Genomic DNA, 13,533 nt, shown 5'->3' on the forward strand with positions numbered 1-13,533 from the left:
TATGGAGAGTTTTTGCCCTTTTTAAAAAAAAAAATCTAGCAATATGTCCATATTTTGAAACTATTTAGGTCTGTGTCCTTATTTTGAAACTCGATTTGTATAGGCAATCAAATTAAAAAAATAAAAATTTATGGAACTCGAGCTCCATGAACTCGATTTACAGATTTTTTTTTTTTTAAAATTTCATTTGGCATAACTCGATTTTAAACCAATTGATTTTTACATTAAAACTCAATTTTAAGAAAATTGAGTTTCAAAACAGGGACACGGACCTAAATAGTTTCGAAAGAGAGACATATTGCTAGATTTTAAAAAAAATAAGGGCAAACGCCTAGAATTCCCTATATATACTATAAAAATCTTAAGACGTTTGACTTTTGATTATCTTCTAATATTTTGCAAAAAAAAATAAAAAACTTTACATGCGTCACAATAATTCAAATAAGTGTGCATATATATATATATATATATATATATATATTTTAAATCATTGTTATAAAGTGTCTCAAATACCTAAATTTGTTTGGTTGGGTTTTCTTGCAGTGAAATGTAAGTTTTTTTTTTTTTTTTCCTTGGTGTGGAAGATATGAACTTTCCTTGATATGGAAGGAAATCTCCTTGTGAAAGAAGTAACTGAGTATTCTTTGTGTATTAAAGAATAGAATTGGAACCTTATAAATAGACATAGTTGCAAATAATTAGGTGGCTTTTACTAGGTTTCTCCTAAATTGCGAGAGAAAAAAGACTCTTAGAAGAAAATGGAGTAAGTTTCATAGAAAATTAGTTTGAATGTTTGTCTATTTTTGTATGAGATAGTTTTTATGTGTATTGAGGTTTTGGAATTGTGAGTTTGTGTGTATGAGGTTTGTGAGTTAGTTTGTTGTGTTTGTGAGGTTTATGAGTGATATGTGAGTTTGTGAGGTTTGGTTAAGTGTGATTGTAATCCATATTGTTTATAGTAGATTTTGGTTGACATTACTCATGGATGTAAACTTGGAGTTACTCAAATCATGTTAAATATTGTTTTCTTGTGTGAATGTTTTACTTTATTGTTTGAATTATAGCACACCCACTACCATCAAATCACACCATTTATATAATTACACCCTCATGAGAATCACATCATATCATAGTTTTTTTTTTTTTTAATTAAATAGTAGAATGGATAATTCCATATAAATATACTAACCTAATAAATGCCTATTGGTAATTACCATTTTATCAAATTCCATATTTTGATATAAATAAAACATAGAGAGATTATTATATCATGTGGAACTTTCTCATACAGTATACAAGTTACTAGTTATTATGTGTGCGTGTATATAAAATTTGGCTTTTGAGAGAAGATTGAGGTTATGTTGACCTAAGTCAAGATAAGGTTAGTTCCATATAGAGTTGTAAATGAACCAAATGTCTACAAATAGTTAAGACTTAACTCGGGTAAAACCTTGTTTATGTTCATTTATTTAGTAAACAAGTCAAATTCAAGCTCAAATTTGGACTCAACCACTAAATGAGCTAAGCTAAAACAAATTAATGTGTTAGCAAACAAACTTACTAGTATGAGATTCGATTTAAGTATATATAATATTATATGTTTCTATGTATACAAGCATACAAATATATTTATATACACTTGATATTGCATTATGTATATTTGTAACCAAGTTCATAAAATATTAAATATTATTTACAATTTATCGTTAATGTAAATGGTATATAATTTTAACAATATTTGGTTGGTGAGTATAATTTTAAAAGTTCATAAATCAAAACCATCACATCTAATTAACTCACATAATATAATCTTAACTATAATTTAGTTATTAATTATTAGCATAAACTTGTAGAGAGATGAGAAATTTTAGTTATGGTGTTACTATATATAGTTAAAATAATTATGTTAATAAAGAATTTTGCAAACAAATTCCAACTTGTTTAACATAAAAATGAACATAACTTGAATGTGTAATATAAGTCATTTTTTATTTTTGATTGAGAAAAATGTAATATAATTTGTTGATGGGCTTGAGTTGACTCGATTATGCACCTAATGTCCTACTTCTACTTGTAAAGTGGTTTTTTTTTTTTTTTTTTTTTGGGTTTTTTTTTTTTGGCTAGACAATGCGAAGAGGTATTTTGATCGAATGTAAATGACGAAAGCGATTTAGAAAAGACAAAGACAATTCACGTTCTTTAATTGCCTTCCTTTGTCTTACCCATAAGTTTGTTCCACGTAGGTTAAAGCTCTCAAAATATAGTGATTGGTTTCATTCTTTGAAAGTATAAATAATATCAAACTTTTGTTTATTTTCATATAATAATAAATAAAAAACTTCTGTTTATTTTTATCTTGTATGCTTCCACATCTATCTAATATGAACATCAAACGAGATTGATAAGCTTGAAACAGCTGTTTCATGTATTTTATTCAAATGTATGTTGTCAAATATCAACTCCACTCACCATATTATTATATTTAAAGTTTTCAACGTCTTTTACCGGGGCAGGCCTTTACTTTTTGTATGTTTTTAGACCCTTAAAGCACAAGTTGTTTAACCTAATTATTTAGCCAAGTGATTATTTAGGTAAATTATTCAAATTTAAGTTAACACAAGTAAATCATATCATGTAAACAATGCGGAAAAAAAAAAGAACATAACGATATGATAACCCAGAGAAACCATACTGGTAAAAAACCTGTGAAAGATTTAACCTAACTATCCTCAAGGTAAAACAGATCCACTATGAAAGAATTGAAGTTTTTATAATAACAACTTAGACCACTAACATCCTATTGCTACCTTGAGTAGAAAACTTATTATCACAACCACGTGACAGTTCCAAGTCCATGGACTACTTCTTTCTTTGATCAACAGCAACCACAAGTACTCCCACTTGTGTTGTCTTTAAACTCTTGAAACAGCAACCGAAGAGATCACCAAGCTCTTGACATCAATCTTGATCTTGATAACTCTAAGTATGTATGAAGGTAAACACCTCTAGATCTCACAAGAGATTCATACACACAGCATATCAACAACCTCTAAAACGTGGCTAGGGTTTTTCCTTTTATACTTGAAACAAAACATAAAAACCTACACGTCATATGAGCTTGGGCTGTGTTGGAAAATCTGTAGGAAAAACAATCTGCACAAGTTTCGATTGATTGAGTCTAATTTTCAATCGATCGAACCTTGCAGAAATTGAATAATAATTTCCTGCAATTACTCGATTCAAACTTTACACATAACCACAATTTGAGCAACCTAAATCTAGACTAAATGTTTTGATCATGGTTTGCCAACATTACACATTGAAGTTCTAATACATTTAGATCCTAAAGTCTTAGAACCTAAAACTTTTCTTTGACAAGTACCCAGAAGTGATGTTTGAATAATTATAAATTTTATTACACGTATTAGAAATCACAAAAAAAAAAAAAAAAAATTGAAATATATAAATTTATTAGGTTATTTGACTTAAGGTAGTTACGAATTTGGTTGTGGTCAATGGTTATAATTTTCAATTTCTCACTAAAAAAATTAACATGATTACATATTTTGAAAATTTAACTGTTAGATTATATGTTTTTTTTTTTTTTATGCTTTTAATATGCATGTTAAATTTCATACCAATCAGATGTTATTTACTATTCGATCCATAAACTTATTTTCCTTTTTTGTATAATTATATATTACAAAAATTTGAAATTTAAATATTTGATTGATAACATAACTGTTAATTTTAGATTTTCTAAAAATTTTACAAGCGTGAAGGATATAGGAAGAAAATTTAATCTGATGGTGGATTTGTTAAAATTCATATCCAATAAAAGATATTAATTAAGTGAAGTTGTAGTCATTAGTTTTACAACTAAGTTTATAGCCAAACTTTGTCCATCTACATATATTATTAGGTCTATTTGTAAGTTTTATTTTTAGTAAAATTGATAATAATTTAAACATTTTTCAATTATTTAACTCACAGTACATTGTTAGGAACCCGGTGGTTCCTAATGGAGATTGATGGGAATTATAGGGGAATGGATGGGGATTGTAGGGAAATTGACTTAATTCGATGTAGTCACCCTCCATAGAGAAAGAGAGAGATTAAGAGAGAGAGAGAGAGAGATGCACTAATGCACTAACAATTGGTTTGTTCTTCATTGATATCTCATATTGGATTATAATCACGTATTTATAGGAGACTAGCTCTAATCTCATTGGCCCACATGGCCTTATCCTATTGGTTATATTATTCCCCATGTGCATTAACAATTCTAACATATGCTAAATGTGATTAACATGTTTGGAATTGTACCTAACTAACTAACTACCTAACTAACTAAATCTCAATACAACAATTATTATTCATATGCTTATAGCATTCCTAACATTTCCCTCCCCTTGAAAACACCTTGCCCACAAGGTGTTGCTTGAAATGACACCTTCATGAGGGGAAACTGGCCAATAATCCAATACGCCAATGCATCTTGACCGTAAAAAACATCAAATATTTCCAAGCATTTGACCACAGCCCAAAATAGAGTAGCATAATCTGAAAAACCAGCAGACTTAATACCAGCACTCATTGAAAATCCACATTGTACTTCAGTGTTTTCCTCCGCATCAAACAATGAGTTGTAGCAATAGCCAATGTGAACAGGAGCGTTAACTTCTTTGCATTTCCATTGCAAAGCACATGTAGATGCATAGTAATCATATTGCCACGTTGACCTTGTAAAAGTTGCATTGTGTTGCCACCTTTGCTTTGCTTGTGTTGATAATATTGTGAATAATTTTGTTTCTAAAGACAATTCTTGATGCCCTTCCACATGCTCCAGCCTAAGGAAACCAAGACTTCCATCATTAGCAAGATACACCTCATTATATGGAAAAGCAATGCTAGCATTGGAACCTTGGCACTTCCCACTATTGCCACCAAGAACGTGAATGTGACCAAGATGATCCTTCAGAACTACTTCTTTGATGGAACCCATCTGCCTTAAGACATGTTCATCCATGTGCTCAACTTCAAGACCAATAAACCGTGAAACAAGTGACACATCTTCAATTGACTCTTCACGTGTTGATGGTGAAATTGACCTCTTATTTCTGTCCTCACGTTCTCTACTCCTTGACCGTCTCCTTTTCCTTGATTCTTCATAACGTGATTTTGATGACTCCTTTCTCACTAATTCCTTTAAATCAAGAAACTCTTCAAGATCAGCCACATCTTCACTGTCATTTGCATCTTCACTATCAAGGACAGTTTTTGTTGATTCAACAACCTGAAACTTTTCACTTGTTCCTTCAAGAAGTTGAAACTCTTCTTCGGACATGTTTTCAAGATCCTCTTGCACTCTTGAAAGTTCTTCCTTCATGGCCATGTTGGATTCAGCCAAGGCCTTCATCTTCTTTGAAATATCCTTGGCTTCTTCTAAGACTTTGTTCAACATTCCTTGTATTTTTTCCAAAAGTTTTCTTTGATCACAATTGCTCGTCTCTGGATCAACGGCTTTGATACCACTTGTTAGGAATCCGATGGTTCCTAATGGAGATTGATGGGAATTATAGGGGAATGGATGGGGATTGTAGGGAAATTGACTTAATTCGAGGTAGTCACTCTCCATAGAGAAAGAGAGAGATTAAGAGAGAGAGAGAGAGAGAGATGCACTAATGCACTAACAATTGGTTTATTCTTCATTGATATCTCATATTGGATTACAATCATGTATTTATAGGAGACTAGCTCTAATCTCATTGGCCCACATGGCCTTATCCTATTGGTTCTATTATACATAAACATCATCTTTTCCGTAATTCACACACACAAAATAAAAATTTTATATCAATGGCAGCACCACATTGACTTCAGGAGGTTCAATGTTCCTGGGACAAATATATATATATATATATATATATAATACTTTTTTTTTTTTGGATATAACCACCATAAAATAAAAATTTGAACTCCCTAAAAGATTCTCCACAACAAACCAATTCAACACCAACATTTATCTTGACATTTTTAAATGAAAAAAAAAAAAAACTCAACAACAAACTAATTTGATCTAGAAAAAAGAAAATGAAAAAGCAAGTCCAACAACAAAAATTAGTAATTTGTTGATCTTAAATCTTAGAAAAATACAATTAAGTGAGCAGTTAAGTGTAAATACTAAAAGATAATTAAGTGTGAGGTAGTGGAAGTAAGGTATGGGATAATGGGGGTGACGAAATTTTTTTATTATTTTTTTAATGATTGTATTATTGTGTTGAATTTTCATAGAGTAATGTAAAAGACACACACACACACACACACACACACAAATCTTCATAATGAATAGAAATGCCAATAAGTTTTCAAAGTTGATTTGAATTGTTAAATAAAATAATTTGAAAGAAGTAAAGACAAAAACTAATAAATTAAAGTATTCTAAGTAATAATAATTAAAGTTCACTTAACAAAAATAATTAATAACTTTATTAAAATAAGGATTTCCAAGATTTAATCTTAGATACAATAATTAATATTTTCATTATACCATGAAACAATATGCCAATGAACTAATAGTTTATCCTTTATTCTCTTGCTAATGCTATGGGTAAATTTTTTTAATAAAGAAATCACATGTTTTCACAAGATTCATATCCTATCTAAGATTTATCTTTTAAGAGAACTTGTGCTGACTTCAAAATATTTCCTTCAAATCATGGTTATGAATTATGAGAAAAGATCTAGTTTATTATCCTAATGATAAAGAAAAATGAAGTCATTCTCAACCTCTTTAATGCAAATTTGAATGAATCCGTTAAAAAATATTCTTGGAGCCGCCACTAATTTATATAAATGTTCCTATACTTGTGGACACATATTATATGTACAAAAATGGGATGCTAAAAGGAAAATATTAAAATCACTAAAATTCTATATGTAAGTTGTAGGGTCGCAATTCAAGGCCCACACTCAACAGGTATGGAGTTCCGGCCCAAGAAGCCCGAAACAATGAATTTATAAAGAATGGACTATAGAACTAGGCCTTAACGAAGTGAGTACTAGCTAAATTTGGGCCATGCGACAATCGAGAGTAAGAAAATCCCCTTCATGTCCATTAGGTGTTCAATCCGAGGAGACGTGGAGGAAGTATATCAGTCCCTGCTCAAAGGCTATGGTCCTAACACTGTTCTTCTATTCTAAGTTCCTTCTTTTTCTCGTCCCCTTCTTCATGGGGACTTCCCTCTCTTATATAGCCCTCTCGAAGTCATCAAAGCCTTACATTTGTTGGTTATCTGGAACTCCACTTGAGTGCCTGTCCCATCGGACATCCCTCCATCTTTCTGTGAGTTATGGTAGCTAAGGCAATATTGTTCACAAGTCCTCTCCACATTAATGCGGCCAGAAAAGTAGCTGACATGCATTTAATGTGGCAGCTGCAGCCTCTCCCTTGGCGTCCTACACTTTCCTCCTTCTTACGGGCTTATGGGACTTATCCTTGTTACCAATGCTCATAGGTGAGGATCTTTCTAGTTGGCAGAGTGCATGTTTGAGCCATGCTTGGTACGTCCGAGTAGACATTTCTTCTCGGACCGCCTTTTAGCCATCTTAAGGCCCACTAGAGTTGGGTCGGGGGCCATTTTGGCACCCACACCTTCTCCTCGGACGTGGTCACATTTTCTATATGGGGCCCAAGGCCCACTGTGTGATCTTGGGCCTTTGCCCCTACATAAGTGTTTCAAAATGATGTATTTTCCATAAATATATATATATATATATATTTTTTTTTTTTTTCTGTAGTTGAAGTAACACTAATTAAAGTAGGTCTCTAAGCTTTTTATGATAAAATTGGGAATGCACTTAACCTTTTTAACTCATAATACCCAGACAAGAACATCAGTAAGAGAGAGTCTATACAAAAAAAATTTGTCACTTGCTGGTGATGCGATAAATTGTTAATAATAAGTAAAAAAAAATAACGTTAATAGAGAATCCAAACAAATTCAATAAAGGTTTGATAAATGTTGTCATGTGTGTGTGTGTGTGTGAACGTAGCATTACTTACTCCATCAGTAAACCCAATTCGCTGAAGCGAGTAAATAGCTTTCTGTTACCTTGTCTTGCCCGCTAGCATTAAAATCAACAATAAGACTCTCTCCATTAACCTCTTTGCTGTAAGTTACCAATTACCTCTACACCTCTCCTTTGTTTTTGTTAATGACCTTTTTATCTTCTTCTTCTTTTTTCTTACCGAAGAGAAATGAATTTCATACTTCTATTCATGGTTTCAACAACAAAACGAGGTCAGCCTTCTAATTAGCCGGCTCTCTTTATAATATTGAATCTTGTGCCAATATCTCTTTGACTCTGTTTAGTCTCTCTTTCTGTTTGTTATTTGTTTCAAACACATACTTAAAGTGTCTTAGAATCTAGCTACCTAAGAGCCGTCAATATCTAAAGCTGTCATCAAGTTCAAACCAGCTGGTGCCTGGTGTTCTGCAAGATTTGCGCATAATATTTGTCTGTTCCTCTTCTTTGCATTGAAACCTTTCAGAACCTCCAAAAGGGTACTCTCAGATTTGCTTTCTGCACTGGGATTACGCGTCTTGAAGCTCACATGACCCAAAAGGTGCCAACTTTGCTCTTTCTTATTCTGTTTGTTTCATGGGTTTTTTGATTTCAATAGTATTTGTGAGTTCTTGTGTTGCACTTCCTGTTTAAGAACCCCAGATTTCATTTCCAGCTCATCTTAAGAAAACCCCATCCATCTCTTTGTTGTTCAATAAATTTCCAGTCTTTAGTAATGATGGGTTATAGAAAAGCTGAATTGTTTACCTGGGTTGTATCATTTTTGTGCTTGTCATGCTTGTCTAGTGGATTTAATCCAGTAGACAATTACCTTATAGACTGTGGATCATCCACAAATACTTCAGTTGATAGCCGGGTATTCATTGCTGATAACCTGGCTTCAAATTTGCTTTCAACCCCTCAAGATGTTCTTGCCAAATCCAATTTGACATCCATCACACTCTTCTCAGATTCACCGCTGTATCAGACAGCCAGAGTCTTTACTGGATCCTCAAAATACACCTTTTCAATCCACCAGAGTGGGAGGCACTGGATCCGCCTCTATTTCTATCCATTCGTATACAAAAGTTACAATATGAGTGTGGCAAATTTTGCTGTCTCAACTCAAGACCATGTCCTTCTGAGCAATTTCAGAGTGACAAGCGCTGCTGTTGTTAAAGAATTTTCTCTAAATGTGACGTCAAATGACCTTGTAATCACCTTTACCCCTTCTGCCAATTCAATCGCCTTCCTGAATGCCATAGAAGTGGTTTCAGTCCCTGATGCGCTCATTAGCGATGATGCCCATACCATTAGTCCAGCAGGAGATTTCCAAGGGTTGTTGTCTATGGCACTTGAGACGGTTTGGAGGGTGAACATGGGTGGGCCAACAGTCACACCTAATAATGATACACTTTGGAGAACTTGGATTCCTGATCAAAGGTTTTTAGTACAGCCAAACGCTGCCACGAATGCCTCAAACATTGCAGCTGTTAAGTATGTTAAAGGCGGAGCAACACAGGATACAGCTCCACCGACTGTCTATGGTACTGCCACGGAGATGAACTCAGCGAATAATCCTAACAGCAATTTCAATGTGAGCTGGGAGTTCGATGTGGATGTAGGATTTGAGTACCTTGTCCGTTTTCACTTTTGTGATATAGTGAGTGCTAGTCTTAACGAGCTCTACTTCAATGTTTACATTGACCCCTGGATTGTTGTTCGGGAACTTGATCTGAGTACTTATGTGAACGAATTGGCTGCTGCATATTATATGGATTATGTTACGGTGACAGCTGTTAGCAATAAGCTTCGTATAAGTATTGGTCCATATACTATAAAAGGTACTTACCCCAATGCCATCTTAAATGGGCTGGAGATCATGAAACTGAACAATTCTAAGGGCAGTCTCAGTGCGGCAGATGCTGTGATTAATTCAAGTTCAAAGAAAAATGTAGGTGTGATGGTGGGTACAATAATTGGGGCCTTCATTGCCTTAGTGTTGGCTGGAATTCTCTTTATGTTGTTCAGAAAGAGAAGAAGACTAGCTCGTCAAAGACTTTCTAAGACATGGATTCCAATATCCACAAATGGAGGAAATTCTCAATCCATGGTAAGCAAATATTCTAATGGAACAACTCTTAGTGCCATCTCTAACATTGGCTATCGCATTCCTTTTGCGGCAGTTCAAGAGGCCACAAACAATTTTGATGAGAGTTGGGTCATTGGGATTGGTGGATTCGGGAAAGTGTACAAGGGAGTTTTAAGTGATGGTACAAAAGTGGCTGTAAAGAGGGGGAATCCTCGATCCCAACAGGGACTTGCTGAGTTTCAAACTGAAATCGAGATGCTGTCTCAGTTCCGCCATCGCCATCTTGTTTCACTGATTGGATATTGTGATGAAAAGAATGAGATGATCTTGATATATGAATATATGGAGAATGGGACCCTCAAAAGTCATCTTTACGGCTCAGGTCTTCCAAGCATGAGTTGGAAGGAGAGGCTTGAGATATGCATTGGATCAGCTAGAGGACTTCATTACCTTCACACAGGGTATGCAAAAGCAGTTATTCATCGTGACGTAAAGTCTGCTAACATATTGCTTGACGAGAATCTCATGGCCAAGGTAGCTGATTTTGGGCTCTCGAAGACAGGGCCTGAAATTGATCAGACTCATGTGAGTACAGCAGTGAAAGGAAGTTTTGGGTATCTTGATCCTGAATATTTCAGGCGGCAACAACTGACGGAGAAGTCAGACGTGTATTCATTTGGTGTGGTTTTGTTTGAAGTTCTTTGCGCAAGACCTGTTATTGATCCATCCCTTCCAAGAGAAATGGTGAACTTAGCTGAATGGGCAATGAAATGGCAGAAGAGAGGGCAGTTGGACCAAATAATAGATTCCAGTCTTGTGGGAAAAATTAGACCAGATTCTCTGAGGAAGTTTGGAGAGACTGCTGAGAAATGCTTGGCCGACTTTGGTGTTGACAGGCCCTCTATGGGAGATGTCTTATGGAATCTCGAATATGCTCTTCAACTTCAAGAAGCAGTTATTGATGGTGATCCTGAAGAAAACAGTACTAATTTGATTGGTGAACTCTCCCCGCAAGTGAACAATTTCGGTGACAGCAATACTAGTATTTCTGCTACACAGTTTGAAGTGTCAGCCGTGGATGATCTCTCCGGTGTTTCCATGAGTAAGGTGTTCTCACAGCTGGTGAAGTCTGAGGGTAGGTGATTGGTTGGAGATAGTATACTCTATTGTTTCAGCTACTTTCTAATAAGACTTCTGTGCCTTTTTTACCATATTGTTCACCATATTCCACTAGATAGGACGTTATCTTGGTTCTGTTATCCAAAAAATGAGACGCGGAATTGTCGAAATATGTTTATTTTTTCTGATAAAATGATTTTAGCATCCCCCTGTGGCCTGTACAATATGTGGCTTGTTTGATTTACTACTTTAAAGTTTGAAGAGGAACCCTGCTCCTATTCTACAGTACTTGAAGTATTTGACCATTTGTAGAGGTGTCCTTGGCAGAGTTCTGCAATCAGACTGCGTAAAATGTGATTTGTGAGTTCTCTTTAGTACAGAAAGGCTGGTGGTTCAAGTGAATTTTAGCAGTTTACAAGGATGTTGTATCTGAAAGTTGTCATTGTAGTGTGTTTCTTTCTTTGTATTTTATAAATTCCCCAACTCATACATGAAGCAGCATGTTAAAGATTACATTCATTATTTACTTTGGCTTGTAGTATTTGTTGTGAGTGTATTTTTGTAGTATGATCCTACTATTTACCGTCATTCTTGCTGATGCTAACTGCAAATTTTATTTTCTTTACCTCTGGACGATTTGGCTAGTTCATCTGTGCCAATTATTATTATATTTTTTCCCTCTGATCTTGTATTTAATTGGTTGCATCTTGGATAATAATGAGTTCAAATATTGTCACGGGGCAGTTGGGGGTGCCATAAATTATGGTCCCTTAGTTTACATTTATGATGTCACGTTGTGATGGAGTTTTATGGACTCGAGATGGTGACAAAACTTCTGTTCCTCTATGATATTATCTCTATCATTCAATGAGTAGGACTTCTCCAATGGTTATATATGACCCAAAATCGTCTTTTGCAAAATTATTTCAATTGCATTATGTGTGTGTGTGTGTGTGTGTGTGTGTGTTTGGGAAAGTTGCAATTTGTGTTTCGAAAAACAGAACAGAACAACGTGCATTACTTATTGGTCTAAATTTCATTGTTCAATGAATTTATGTGATGGCCGTAGTTTAGACTATAGTATTACAACTTACCTAACTTCATGACAGATATGAAGAACAACATGCCACCCACTAACGCACTAAGCAATGAGCCTGCAGTCCACTATGAATGAGTCATGAGAGTGATTATAAAACATAAAGAAACTCTGAAAAAATAAATGTCACATGGATCAGCCAATTAGCATAGATGCCGCGGTTCTACCTTTAATATATTTAAATATCCTCTTTCGGTCTTTCCGCCGAAGCTGAATTGGTATTTTCCTGTGCACAAAGTATAAGGGGTTCAGAGGAAAAAGAGTTCGGGATGAAATAAATATGTTGTAATTATTTCTCAAAAAAAATCCTCTTTCTATTTTTTTTTTTTTTTACAAAAATTATTTTTCTTTCTTTTTTGCTCTAATATACTTTTTTACTCTAAATAGAGTATTTAATAAGCAGTGTAATTAAACATTTGGTCTACGACTTTTATTTCATGTTTCAAAAATGGTTTCTGGCCTTTCAAAATTTTAGTTAAGTCATTAACCTTTTAAAAGTGTCAAAAAGATCTTTGATGTCAATTAGTTGATGAAAAAAATAAGAGAAAGTCTAGTGCCACAACCATAATGCACAACTTGTGCCACAACTCGCCATGTGGTGAGTTGTGGCATAAATTGTGCATTTTTCTGTGGCACTAGACTAATACACGGCACACGCAAACGCTAAACCAAGTACTGATACTAACGTAGAGCCTTCAGCCTAGACGATAGTTAAAAAAAAAAAAACCTGCTATTATAGAACACGTTAGGAATCTTTTTGACATCAACATTGAGTTAAAAATAAAAAAATAAAAATTCATACAATCTTCAGCTGTCACCTATGCTCTATGTCAATACTTTTGCTTGAATTTAGTAGTTTCATTTGATACGTCATATTTTTCTATCAATAAGTTAACAGTAGACATTTTGATATGCATTTAAAAGGTTAAGGATTAATTTAAGTTAGTAACCACTTTGAAATATGGGATAAAGATTAATTACCTAATTTTTTGTTGATGTTGTTGTTGTTGATAATTTAATAGTTACAATGGGGAAGAAAGGGTTTGAATGATAGATGTTTTTATTGAAAACATCATAAAGTGCCAACCAGTTGAATTACAAGCAATAACAAAGCCAAACTATCTTCTTAAGAGGGCCAATGTGCAAAAGTTAGTATATA

General features: G+C 34.1%; 1 protein-coding gene across 1 annotated transcript; it reads left to right on the plus strand.

Annotated features, from left to right (window-relative positions):
- Window positions 1–8,070: 8,070 nt before the first annotated feature.
- LOC115988209 (receptor-like protein kinase HERK 1) lies at window positions 8,071–11,866 on the plus strand. Its single transcript, XM_031111832.1, has one exon. The coding sequence runs from the start codon at window positions 8,804–8,806 to the stop codon at window positions 11,300–11,302; it is 2,499 nt and encodes an 832-aa protein (XP_030967692.1). The 5' UTR covers window positions 8,071–8,803; the 3' UTR covers window positions 11,303–11,866.
- Window positions 11,867–13,533: the final 1,667 nt, after the last annotated feature.

The sequence above is a fragment of the Quercus lobata genome, chromosome 1 (assembly GCF_001633185.2).
Source record: "Quercus lobata isolate SW786 chromosome 1, ValleyOak3.0 Primary Assembly, whole genome shotgun sequence".
NCBI classification, from domain to species: domain Eukaryota; kingdom Viridiplantae; phylum Streptophyta; class Magnoliopsida; order Fagales; family Fagaceae; genus Quercus; species Quercus lobata.